General features: G+C 47.5%; 1 protein-coding gene across 1 annotated transcript in view; it reads right to left on the reverse strand.

Annotated features, from left to right (window-relative positions):
- Positions 1-9,590, reverse strand: part of GAS8 (growth arrest specific 8) — a 28,843-nt gene extending 19,253 nt beyond the window's left edge. The window contains exons 1-3 of the mRNA XM_063945931.1: positions 9,508-9,590; positions 6,955-7,161; positions 6,586-6,640 (exon numbers count right to left, since the gene is read on the reverse strand). Coding sequence (XP_063802001.1) covers positions 6,586-6,640; positions 6,955-7,104 — 205 coding nt within the window. The 5' untranslated portion in view covers positions 7,105-7,161; positions 9,508-9,590. The remainder of the gene's footprint in view (positions 1-6,585; positions 6,641-6,954; positions 7,162-9,507) is intronic.
- Positions 9,591-13,668: the final 4,078 nt, after the last annotated feature.

Raw genomic sequence — 13,668 nt, forward strand, 5'->3', positions numbered from 1 at the left:
CTGCAGGAGCGTCTCACACAGGACGAAGTCACATTCTGCAGGAGCGTCTCACACAGGACGAAGTCACATTCTGCAGGAGCGTCTCACACAGGACGAAGTAACATTCTGCAGGAGCGTCACACAAAGGACGAAGTAACATAGAAACATAGAAACATAGAAACATAGAATTTGTCGGCAGATAAGAACCACTTGGCCCATCTAGTCTGCCCTTTTTTTTTTTTTATATATTATTTTTTTTTATCACTAACCTTATTTGATCCTTATTTCTTTGTAAGGATATCCTTATGTCTATCCCATGCATGTTTAAATTGCTCTACTGTCTTAGCCTCTACCACCTCTGATGGGAGGCTATTCCACTTGTCCACTACCCTTTCTGTGAAATAATTTTTCCGCAAATTTCCCCTGAACCTCCCCCCCTCCAGTCTCAGTGCATGTCCTCGTGTCCTATTGCTTCTCTTCATTTGGAGAATGTTTCCCTCCTGGACTTTGTTAAAACCCTTCATATATTTGAAAGTTTCTATCATGTCGCCCCTTTCTCTTCTCTGCTCCAAACTATACATATTGAGATTTCTTAGTCTTTCTGGGTATGTTTTGTGATGTAGGCCATGCACCATTTTAGTTGCCCTCCTTTGTACAGTTTCTAATGTATTAATATCCTTTTGAAGATATGGCCTCCAGAACTGAATACAGTATTCTAGATGAGGCCGTACCAATGACCTATACAGTGGCATTATTACTTCTTTCTTTCTGCTGCTGATTCCTCTCCCAATGCAGCCAAGCATCTGACTAGCCTTCCTCATTGCCTTGTTACATTGCTTACCTGCCTTTAAGTCATCTGAAATAGTGACTCCTAGATCCCTTTCCTCCTCAGTAGTTTCCAGTATAGTGCCATTAATACTGTATTTAGCTTTAGGATTTTTGAGACCCAAGTGCATGATTTTGCATTTTTTGGCATTAAACTGTAATTGCCAGACTCTTGACCATTCCTCTAGTCTACCTAGATCCTCAATCATTTGTTTTACCCCACCTGGTGTGTCTACCCTGTTGCATACCTTTGTGTCATCTGCAAAAAGGCATACTTTCCCTTTAATCCCATTTGCAATGTCACCAATAAAGATATTGAAAAGCACTGGTCCAAGTACAGATCCCTGGGGTACTCCACTGGTAACATTTCCCTCCTGTGAATGCACTCCATTTACCACAACTCTCTGTTTTCTATCCTTCAACCAAGATCTTATCCATTCAATAATCCTAATATCCAATCCCAAACTTTCAAGTTTATTTAGCAGTCTGCGATGTGGAACTGTGTCAAAAGCCTTACTAAAGTCAAGATAAGCTATATCCATGGCTCCACCTTTATCCATCACTTTAGTCACACAATCAAAAAAGTCAATAAGATTTGTTTGACATGATCTTCCCCCAGTGAATCCATGCTGTTTGGGATCCAGTAAATTGCCGGATTTGAGATGATCTACAACTCTTTCTTTTAAGAGTGTTTCCATCAATTTCCCTACTACTGATGTAAGACTCACTGGTCTGTAGTTGTTTGCCTCTTCCTTGCTTCCACTTTTGTGCAGTGGGACTACGTTTGCTCTTTTCCAGTCCCCTGGAATTTCTCCTGTAGCTAATGACTGGTTGAATAATTCTGTCAATGGTGCTACCAGCACCTCTTTAAGTTCTTTTAGTATCCTTGGATGTATCCCATCTGGCCCCATAGATTTGTCCACTTTCAGCTTTGAGAGTTCTGTTAGGACCTTCTCCTCTGTAAATGTACTTGTTTCATTTTCCTGAATATCCCTGCAACTTAACTGTGGCCCCTTCCTCTCTCTTTCAGTAGTAAATACTGAGCAAAAATAATCATTAAGATGATCTGCTATTAAATTGTCTCCCTCAACAAGATTCCCAGTGTCCGTCTTTAGTTTTATAATTCCGCCTTTTGTTTTTCTTTTTTCGCTTATATACCTAAAAAAAGTTTTGCCTCCTTTACCCACTGACTGGGCCATTTTCTCCTCAGCTTGTGCCTTTGCACATCTGATTACCTTCTTTGTCTCCTTCTGTCTAACAAGATATATCTTTTTGTCTTCATTATTTTGTGTCTGCTTATATTTCCTAAAAGCCATCTTTTTTGCTCTCACAATATTTGCTACTTCTTTTGCAAACCACACTGGCTTCCTTTTCCTTGTGTTTTTCCTAACAGTTTTGATACAAAGGTCTGTTGCCTTCAATATTGCACATTTGAATGTTTTCCACCTCTCCTGCACTGTTTCCAAGTTCCTCCACTCTGCCAAAGAATCGCTTACACATTTTCCCATCCCTACAAAATCAGCCTTCCTAAAATCCAAAAGTAACATTCTGCAGGAGCGTCTCACACAGGACGAAGTCACATTCTGCAGGAGCGTCTCACACAGGACGAAGTCACATTCTGCAGGAGCGTCTCACACAGGACGAAGTAACATTCTGCAGGAGCGTCACACACAGGACGAAGTAACATTCTGCAGGAGCATCACACATAGGATGAAGTATCATTCTGCAGGAGCGTCATACATAGGATGAAGTAACATTCTGCAGGGGCGTCACACACAGGAAGAAGTAAGATTCTGCAGGAGAGTCACACACAGGAAGATGTCACATTCTGCAGGGGAGTCACACACAGGACAAAGTAACATTCTGCAGGGGCGTCACACACAGGAAGAAGTAACATTCTGCAGGAGCGTCACACACAGGATAAAGTAACATTCTGCAGGGGCGTCACACACAGGACAAAGTCACATTCTGCAGGGGCGTCACACACAGGATGAAGTAACATTCTGCAGGAGCGTCTCACACAGGACAAAGTAACATTCTGCAGGAGCGTCACACACAGGACGAAGTAACATTCTGCAGGAGCGTCACACATGGGATAAAGTAACATTCTGCAGGGGCGTCACACACAGGAAGAAGTAAGATTCTGCAGGAGAGTCACACACAGGAAGAAGTCACATTCTGCAGGGGAGTCACACACGGGACAAAGTAACATTCTGCAGGGGCGTCACACACAGGAAGAAGTAACATTCTGCAGGAGCGTCTCACACAGGACGAAGTCACATTCTGCAGGAGCGTCTCACACAGGACGAAGTCACATTCTGCAGGAGCGTCTCACACAGGACGAAGTAACATTCTGCAGGAGCGTCACACACAGGACGAAGTAACATTCTGCAGGAGCGTCACACATAGGATGAAGTATCATTCTGCAGGAGCGTCACACATAGGATGAAGTATCATTCTGCAGGAGCGTCATACATAGGATGAAGTAACATTCTGCAGGGGCGTCACACACAGGAAGAAGTAAGATTCTGCAGGAGTCACACACAGGAAGAAGTAAGATTCTGCAGGAGAGTCACACACAGGAAGAAGTCACATTCTGCAGGGGAGTCACACACGGGACAAAGTAACATTCTGCAGGGGCGTCACACAAAGGAAGAAGTAACATTCTGCAGGAGCGTCTCACACAGGACGAAGTCACATTCTGCAGGAGCGTCTCACACAGGACGAAGTCACATTCTGCAGGAGCGTCTCACACAGTACGAAGTAACATTCTGCAGGAGCGTCACACACAGGACGAAGTAACATTCTGCAGGAGCGTCACACATAGGATGAAGTATCATTCTGCAGGAGCGTCATACATAGGATGAAGTAACATTCTGCAGGGGCGTCACACACAGGAAGAAGTAAGATTCTGCAGGAGAGTCACACACAGGAAGAAGTCACATTCTGCAGGGGAGTCACACACGGGACAAAGTAACATTCTGCAGGGGCGTCACACACAGGAAGAAGTAACATTCTGCAGGAGCGTCACACACAGGATAAAGTAACATTCTGCAGGGGCGTCACACACAGGACAAAGTCACATTCTGCAGGGGCGTCTCACACAGGATGAAGTAACATTCTGCAGGAGCGTCTCACACAGGACGAAGTAACATTCTGCAGGAGCGTCACACACAGGACGAAGTAACATTCTGCAGGAGCGTCACACATGGGATAAAGTAACATTCTGCAGGGGCGTCACACACAGGACGAAGTAACATTCTGCAGGAGCGTCACACATGGGATAAAGTAACATTCTGCAGGGGCGTCACACACAGGAAGAAGTAACATTCTGCAGGAGCGTCACACACAGGATAAAGTAACATTCTGCAGGGGCGTCACATACAGTACGAAGTCACATTCTGCAGGGGCGTCACACACAGGATGAAGTAACATTCTGCAGGGGCGTCACACACAGGATGAAGTAACATTCTGCAGGAGCGTGACACACAGGATAAAGTAACATTCTGCAGGGGCGTCACACACAGGACGAAGTCACATTCTGCAGGGGCGTCACACACAGGATGAAGTAACATTCTACAGGGGCGTCACACACAGGATGAAGTAACATTCTGCAGGGCCGTCACACACACGATGAAGTAACATTCTGCAGGGCCGTGACACACAGGATGAAGTAACATTCTGCAGGGGCGTCACACACAGGACGAAGTCACATTCTGCAGGGGCGTCACACACAGGATGAAATCACATTCTGTAGGAGCGTCACACACAGGATGAAGTAACATTCTGCAGGGGCGTCACACACAGGAAGAAGTAACATTCTGCAGGGGCGTCACACACAGGATGAAGTAACATTCTGCAGGGGCGTCACACACAGGAAGAAGTAACATTCTGCAGGGGCGTCACACACAGGAAGAAGTCACATTCTGCAGGAGCGCCACACTCAGGACGAAGTCACATTCTGCAGGAGCGTCTCACACAGGAAGAAGTCACATTCTGCAGGAGCGCCACACACAGGAAGAAGTAACATTCTGCATGAGCGTCACACACAGGAAGTAACATTCTGCAGGAGCGTCACACACAGGAAGTCACATTCTACAGGAGCGTCACACACAGGACGAAGTCGCATTCTGCAGGAGCGTCACACACAGGAAGAAGTCACATTCTGCAGGAGCGCCACACACAGGAAGAAGTAACATTCTGCATGAGCGTCACACACAGGAAGTAACATTCTGCAGGAGCGTCACACACAGGAAGTCACATTCTGCAGGAGCGTCACACACAGGACGAAGTCGCATTCTGCAGGGGCGTCACACACAGGAAGAAGTAACATTCTGCAAGAGCGCCACACACAGGACGAAGTAACATTCTGCAGGAGCGTCACACACAGGAAGTAACATTCTGCAGGATAGTCACACACAGGAAGTAACATTCTGCAGGATAGTCACACACAGGAAGTAACATTCTGCAGGATAGTCACACACAGGAAGTAACATTCTGCAGGATAGTCACACACAGGAAGTCACATTCTGCAGTAGCGTCGCACACAGGAAGTCACATTCTGCAGGAGCGTCGCACACAGGACGAAGTCACACTCTGCAGGAGCGTCGCACACAGGATGAAGTCGCACTCTGCAGGAGCGCCACACACAGGATGAAGTCACATTCTGCAGGAGCGTCGCACACAGGACGAAGTCACACTCTGCAGGAGCGTCGCACACAGGATGAAGTCACACTCTGCAGGAGCGCCGCACACAGGATGAAGTCACACTCTGCAGGAGCGCCGCACACAGGATGAAGTCACACTCTGCAGGAGCGTCGCACACAGGATGAAGTCACACTCTGCAGGAGCGCCGCACACAGGACGAAGTCGCACTCTGCAGGAGCGTCGCCCACAGGATGAAGTCGCACTCTGCAGGAGCGCCGCACACAGGACGAAGTCGCACTCTGCAGGAGCGCCGCACACAGGACGAAGTCACACTCTGCAGGAGCGCCGCACACAGGACGAAGTCACACTCTGCAGGAGCGCCGCACACAGGACGAAGTCACACTCTGCAGGAGCGCCGCACACAGGACGAAGTCACACTCTGCAGGAGCGCCGCACACAGGATAGAGCAATAGAGGAGCATACACATATTTCACATTCCCATATTTGTTACACTGGATGAGTGACATAAAAGTTTCTTTAGTTTACAGGGGTTGTCCAAGAGACAAGGGTTTACAGGGGTTGTCCAGTGGCTTGGCCAATCATAGTATCCATAAATCACTTGCTCACAGACCTGGACGTTTGAATCTTATGCACAGCCAAATGGACAACACTCTCCTCTGACATCGGTCTACACAGCCGGACTGAGAGCCAACCAGTGTCTGTCTGGCCCCCTGGGGGTACAGGGCAAATTCCTGGTGGGCCCCACCACTTACTCTAATGTCAGGATACAGACAGTGCACTCAGCTCATACATTGGTACTATAATAGAGGAAAAAAGGAAAAATGCAGGTGCACACTCTAAGCATTAAGAACACTGGTAATCCGAACAAAAATTTCTGCAATTTACTATGGAGTAAAATTGAGGTTCTTAGCACAATTTTAAGCCAAAAATGTGGGCCCACCTACCACAGACAGGTGACCTCATCAGGTGGGCCCCTAACATTCTTCTTCTTATTATTATTATTATTATTATTATTATTATTATTATGTTTAGAATTAGAGTGTGCAGTCCTGACCAAAAGACTACATATGGGGGCGACATGGGTCGGTGCCTACAATGTTACACGTTACTGACCTTTTACTTGTCTCTCAAAGTCATTCCTCAGACGGGTCACCTCTTCATCTTGTTTCTGCCGGGAGGAAGTAAAATGTGATACTTCATAAGAAGAAACAGAATTTACATTTCCTGATAAAGTTCTACCTGGGATTTTGAATAAGACCAAGTAGGAACTAACTAACCCATAGCAATATAACAACATAAGGAAAGTTAGAAGGAGACGATTTTGTTGGTGCTAAAAGGATCTTATCTGTACTGTTGTGCCGAGCAAGGAACCCCAACTCTCAGACCCAAAAATTCAGGCAACACAAAGACAGGCTGAGCAGCCAACGGAACCGGAAGGCCTCAGTGACCAATCAGCATTCATCGCTACTCCCCGTCTCTCACCATCCGCAGGTTCTTCATCACCATCTCATTGGCCAGCTCCTGCTCTTTGTTTTCCACCCGCAGAACGCGCATGTCCTTACGCAGGAAGCTCTCCTGGCTGTGATGGTCTCTCTGTGCCAGCTTCATTGCGACACTGCCCTCTGCCTTCATCTCCGAGAGGTTGTTCTGGTGCTCGTATAACAGATGTTTCACCTTCTGCTTGTAAACCTGAGATGGAAAGTAACGGGGCGGGGGGGGGGGGGGGGGGGGGGGGGGAGATTTACTGACTCTATGGAAGGGAAAAAGGAAATACTGACAGACAAGAAATATTGGTTCCATGACTGCGATGGGTCACTGCCCAGTTCCCACCCTGAAATGCCCCATTCACAGAACAACAGATCTGGCTGAGTTCTGTCCGGCTCATAACAGGGAGGGGATACGCACAAACGCGCATGCTAAAATATTTCCGTCCACGCACAGACACCTGTTCTACTCGCAATCAGGCCCCTATAAGCGTTACAGCAGAGATTTCCCTAAAGACATCCGCTTACATCTATGGTGGTCATTCCGAGTTGATCGCTCGCTAGCAGCTTTTAGCAGCCGTGTAAACGCTATGCCGCCTCCCACTGGGAGTGTATTTTAGCTTAGCAGAAGTGCAAACAAAAGGATCGCAGAGCGTCGGCAACGTTTTTTTGTGCAGTTTCAGAGTAGCTCAAAACCTACTCAGCGCTTGCGATCACTTCAGACTATTCAGTTCCTGTTTTGACGTCACAAACACGCCCTGCGTTCGCCCAGCCACGCCTGCGTTTTTTCCTGGCACGCCTGCGTTTTTTTCAACACTCCCTGAAAACGGTCAGTTGACACCCAGAAACGCCCACTTCATGTCAATCACTCTGCGGCAGCCAGTGCGACTGAAATGCATCGCTAGACCTTGTGTGAAACTACATCTTTGTTGTGCCTGTACGTCGCGTGTGCGCATTGCACCGCATACGCAGAACTGCCGTTTTTTAGCCTGATCGCTGCGCTGTGAACAAATGCCGCTAGCGATCAACTCGGAATGACAACCTATAAGCGTTACAGCAGAGATTTCCCTAAACACACCCGCTTACATCTATGGCCCTCATTCCGAGTTGTTCGCTCGCTAGCTGCTGTTAGCAGCATTGCACACGCTAGGCCGCCGCCCTCTGGGAGTGTATCTTAGCATAGCAGAATAGCGAACAAAAGATTAGCAGAATAGCGAACTAAAGATTAGCACAACTGCTACTAAATAATTTCCTGCAGTTTCTGAGTAGCTCCAGACCTACTCCTAGATTGCGATCAGCTCACTCCGTTTAATTCCTAGTTTGACATCACAAACACGCCCTGCGTTTGGCCAGCCACTCCCCCGTTTCTCCAGACATTCCCGCGTTTTTCCCTGACACGCCTGCGTTTTTTTTGCAAACGCCGGGAAAATGCTGAGTTACCACCCAGAAACGCCCCTTTCCTGTCAATCATTTACCGAACAGCAGTGTGACAGAAGCCACAGCAAAACAGCTAAGTTTTTAGTTAAATAACTAAGCGCATGCTCCCTGCGTGCTTTGCGCATGCGCAATTAGCAACAAATCGCAGCATAGCGAAAATCGGCGACGAGCGAACAACTCGGAATGACCCCCTATGTCACCACTGCGGGCCTTTGTATTTTTGCACAGACCCTGTCACGTGATCAATGTTACAGGAACGCCATAAAATTTTATTTATATGGAATCTTTGGGGAAATCAAGTCTATTGCACTGCGCTTCTAGCGCTGCATCTGTGTCTCACTTTATGGCATCTCAGTCTCAGCAGGACTCTGGCTACCTACCCTATAGACAATGCTATAGGTGATGTAGGGATAGTGTGATGTCCCTCCTGCTTGTAGCACAGTAAGAAGTGACAGCAGCCGGCGGGACTGTGCCCCAGAAGCGACAGGAAAAACCATCTGCAGCCCGCCAACAGCAACAGCCGCAAAACAGTTCTGTCCCAGATGTGATGCAGCGCTCCATATACTGGTAATGCTTGTGCGCCAGGAGCCCCTTAATAAGAAGACATTCCCTGCAGGAGAATGGGATACGTGACCCAGAGGAATCTGACGTATCTCCTTTCACTCTGGGAGTCATTCCGAGTTGATCGCTCGCTAGCAGTTTTTAGCAGCCGTGCAAACGCTATGCCGCCGCCCACTGGGAGTGTATTTTAGCTTGGGGGGGGGGGTTGATTCTGCCATTCAGTGCCCGCCCTTTCCCCTGGATCCACTAGTGCAGGCTTGGCCAACCTGTGACTCTCCAGCTGTAGTGAAACAAGATGGCTGGGCCTGCACTACTGCTGTCTAAGTTACTCTGCATTCATATAATTGCAGCTCCCTGCTCCTGCGTGCTGTGCCGCCTTGGGCCAAGCCTGGATCCTGAAACCAGCTGATGTGACAGAAACTATAGATATACACATAAGATACGCTTCCTTTCTGTGTGTAACACACAAGCATCAGGAAGAGTCCTCACTCCTTCCAGTGAGCATACCACTGCGGCGTTATATGGGAATGCAACATCTAAGTCCTGTCATTACCTTGATTTCCACCTTGGTGGCGCTCCTCTGCCTCCTCCATCTCGCGGTCCTTGTTGCGAAGTTCCGATTTCTTCTCTTCCATCTGCCGCCGGGTGATCTCCCAGAAGGTGTGAATCTTGTCACGCTCCAGCTGGAAGTAGTTTCTCTCCTCCCGTTCCCGGTCCAGCTCCTCCCGCAGGCGCACTATGTGCTCCTCCAGCTGCGGCAAAACGTTATAGTCTCATAAATGCCATGACACACGTGATAAGTATGTAACGTTACATGTGGACTCATTCTGTTTTACCATAGAAAAACCCAGGAAATCCCCAGACTAATGGGGCAATTCAATTAGTATCAACGGACGCAAAGTGGCATGATATCACATCATTGCTGTGACGAGATATCATGCAACCCACCTAGAACCTTTGTAATCCGGTGGACAAATATGCAATAGATAATACCTTTCCTTGTGTATCAATGCCTATTTCCCTATAGAGTGTAAGCTTGCGAGCAGGGCCCTCCTACCTCTATGTCTGTTTGTTTATTACCCAGTTCAGTTGTATCATTGTGTCCAATTGTAAAGCGCAACGGAATTTGCTGCACTATATAAGAAACTGTTAATAAATAAATAATAAAGTGGCGTCAGAATGGCCGCACTGTATGACCACAGCATCGCCAATTTTTCTTTGTACCCCCAAAAAAGGTGTACAGGAAACTGGTATCTGATAATGGTGGAGGCACCACATTCAACATAATGGTAAATGGATATTACAAGGGATCCATATTTCGTGATGCTTTAATTGCATAGCCGAAGGGAACACTGCACATCACTAATGTTACCCACACAAAATGCTAATAGTAAGGGATTTACTAACAATAACTAATATCTTAATTAATATTTGTGTAATAATGCAGTCACGCTATATTCTGCTACGTATGCCGCTTTGCCACGACTGATACATGCGGTTTATACAATTCTGATGTCCCAAGAAGTCTTACCTATACCACCTCCCTAACCATCATCTTGTCCCCTGCCAGCCCACAGTCTCTGCACAATGCACCCATACAGGAAGCCACTTACCACCTATGTAACACTCAGCTGACTCCCCCAAGTCCCCCACATCACATGACCCACATCACATGACCATCACTATATGAACATAAGAATATCCTCATATTAATCACAGTGGATTATAAAAGAGGACAAACGATACGGTTTCCCCCAATTATCATGAACCAATATAACGATGAGGTCATATCAGCAGTCGCAGGCCCAGGGGCTGTTTCCATGGTTACTTTGTCATACGTCAGATAATCATACCGAAACGCGTTACGTCACTGAGCTGGGACTGGTACTTTGGGCACTATCCAGGATAAGGAGGGGGCGTCTGGCTGATGGATTTAAGGAACCTTTACAAATGTGCTCTGTGATCCATCACATCTGGTAAGTGATCCAATTTTTATACATTTGTTTTACTGGGGTATGGGTCATTAGGTCGCCCACTGCTGGTCGACATGAATTAGGTCGACGTGTTTTTTTAAAAACTTTTTTGGTGTTGTTTTCTCCGTAAAGTGACGGGGAACCCCAACTACGCTTGCCGTGTTTCGATCAAGGTGCCTCGCTCCGCAACCGTTGCGTAGTCCACGTGGATCGTAAAGTATATATTTTTTTTAAAAAAAATTACAAAAAATTTGAGAAAACTCATGTCGACCCTTTTCCATGTCGACCTAGTGACTATGTTGACCAACAGTGGCCGACTCAATGACTATCGACCAAAGTGGTGTTGACCTAATGACCGCATCCCGTTTTTATTGTCTGTATGTTTGTACTGTTTTAAGGATAATTAAATATATTTTTTGCACAAATATAACAGTGTTGCACTGTATATTTTATTCCATTGCATGTGACCAAAACTATTCAGGAGAAAATCACTTACCTGCTCTTTGCTCATTTCTTCCGTGGCCAGGCCATCCACCAAGCCAGCGCTCTTCTTCCCCGTGGACGGCTTCTTTTCTTCTCTCTCCTTTTTCTTTTTGGGCGGCTAAAGAACACACACAGAGCACACGGTAGGTGCCACAGAGGCGTCAGTGTCGCTCGCTGAGTATCAGCTGCACATTATAACTGCTAGGACAGGCGTCAGTGTCGCTCGCTGTGTATCAGCTGCACATTATAACTGCTAGGACAGGCGTCAGTGTCGCTCGCTGAGTATCAGCTGCACATTATAACTGCTAGGACAGGCGTCAGTGTCGCTCGCTGAGTATCAGCTGCACATTATAACTGCTAGGACAGGCGTCAGTGTCGCTCGCTGTGTAACAGCTGCACATTATAACTGCTAGGACAGGCGTCAGTGTCGCTCGCTGTGTAACAGCTGCACATTATAACTGCTAGGACAGGCGTCAGTGTCGCTCACTGTGTAACAGCTGCACATTATAACTGCTAGGACAGGCGTCAGTGTCGCTCACTGTGTAACAGCTGCACATTATAACTTGCTAGGACAGGCGTCAGTGTCGCTCACTGTATATCAGCTGCACATTATAACTGCTAGGACAGGCGTCAGTGTCGCTCACTGTATATCAGCTGCACATTATAACTGCTAGGACAGGCGTCAGTGTCGCTCGCTGTGTAACAGCTGCACATTATAACTGCTAGGACAGGCGTCAGTGCTCGCTCGCTGTATATCAGCTGCACATTATAACTGCTAGGACAGGCGTCAGTGTCGCTCGCTGTGTAACAGCTGCACATTATAACTGCTAGGACAGGCGTCAGTGTCGCTCGCTGTATATCAGCTGCACATTATAACTGCTAGGACAGGCGTCAGTGTCGCTCGCTGTGTATCAGCTGCACATTATAACTGCTAGGACAGGCGTCAGTGTCGCTCGCTGTGTATCAGCTGCACATTATAACTGCTAGGACAGGCGTCAGTGTCGCTCGCTGTATATCAGCTGCACATTATAACTGCTAGGACAGGCGTCAGTGTCGCTCACTGTATATCAGCTGCACATTATAACTGCTAGGACAGGCGTCAGTGTCGCTCGCTGTGTATCAGCTGCACATTATAACTGCTAGGACAGGCGTCAGTGTCGCTCGCTGTGTATCAGCTGCACATTATAACTGCTAGGACAGGCGTCAGTGTCGCTCGCTGTGTAACAGCTGCACATTATAACTGCTAGGACAGGCGTCCAGTGTCGCTCACTGTATATCAGCTGCACATTATAACTGCTAGGACAGGCGTCAGTGTCGCTCGCTGTATATCAGCTGCACATTATAACTGCTAGGACAGGCGTCAGTGTCACTCGCTGTGTATCAGCTGCACATTATAACTGCTAGGACAGGCGTCAGTGTCGCTCACTGTGTAACAGCTGCACATTATTACTGCTAGGACAGGCGTCAGTGTCGCTCGCTGTGTAACAGCTGCACATTATAACTGCTAGGACAGGCGTCAGTGTCGCTCGCTGTGTATCAGCTGCACATTATAACTGCTAGGACAGGCGTCAGTGTCGCTCGCTGTGTAACAGCTGCACATTATAACTGCTAGGACAGGCGTCAGTGTCGCTCGCTGTATATCAGCTGCACATTATAACTGCTAGGACAGGCGTCAGTGTCGCTCGCTGTATATCAGCTGCACATTATAACTGCTAGGACAGGCGTCAGTGTCGCTCGCTGTATATCAGCTGCACATTATAACTGCTAGGACAGGCGTCAGTGTCGCTCGCTGTGTATCAGCTGCACATTATAACTGCTAGGACAGGCGTCAGTGTCGCTCGCTGTATATCAGCTGCACATTATAACTGCTAGGACAGGCGTCAGTGTCGCTCGCTGTGTATCAGCTGCACATTATAACTGCTAGGACAGGCGTCAGTGTCGCTCACTGTATATCAGCTGCACATTATAACTGCTAGGACAGGCGTCAGTGTCGCTCGCTGTGTAACAGCTGCACATTATAACTGCTAGGACAGGCGTCAGTGTCGCTCGCTGTGTAACAGCTGCACATTATAACTGCTAGGACAGGCGTCAGTGTCGCTCGCTGTATATCAGCTGCACATTATAACTGCTAGGACAGGCGTCAGTGTCGCTCGCTGTGTAACAGCTGCACATTATAACTGCTAGGACAGGCGTCAGTGTCGCTCGCTGTGTAACAGCTGCACATTATAACTGCTAGGACAGGCGTCAGTGTCGCTCGC

The sequence above is a fragment of the Pseudophryne corroboree genome, chromosome 11 (genome assembly GCF_028390025.1).
Source record: "Pseudophryne corroboree isolate aPseCor3 chromosome 11, aPseCor3.hap2, whole genome shotgun sequence".
Taxonomy (NCBI): domain Eukaryota; kingdom Metazoa; phylum Chordata; class Amphibia; order Anura; family Myobatrachidae; genus Pseudophryne; species Pseudophryne corroboree.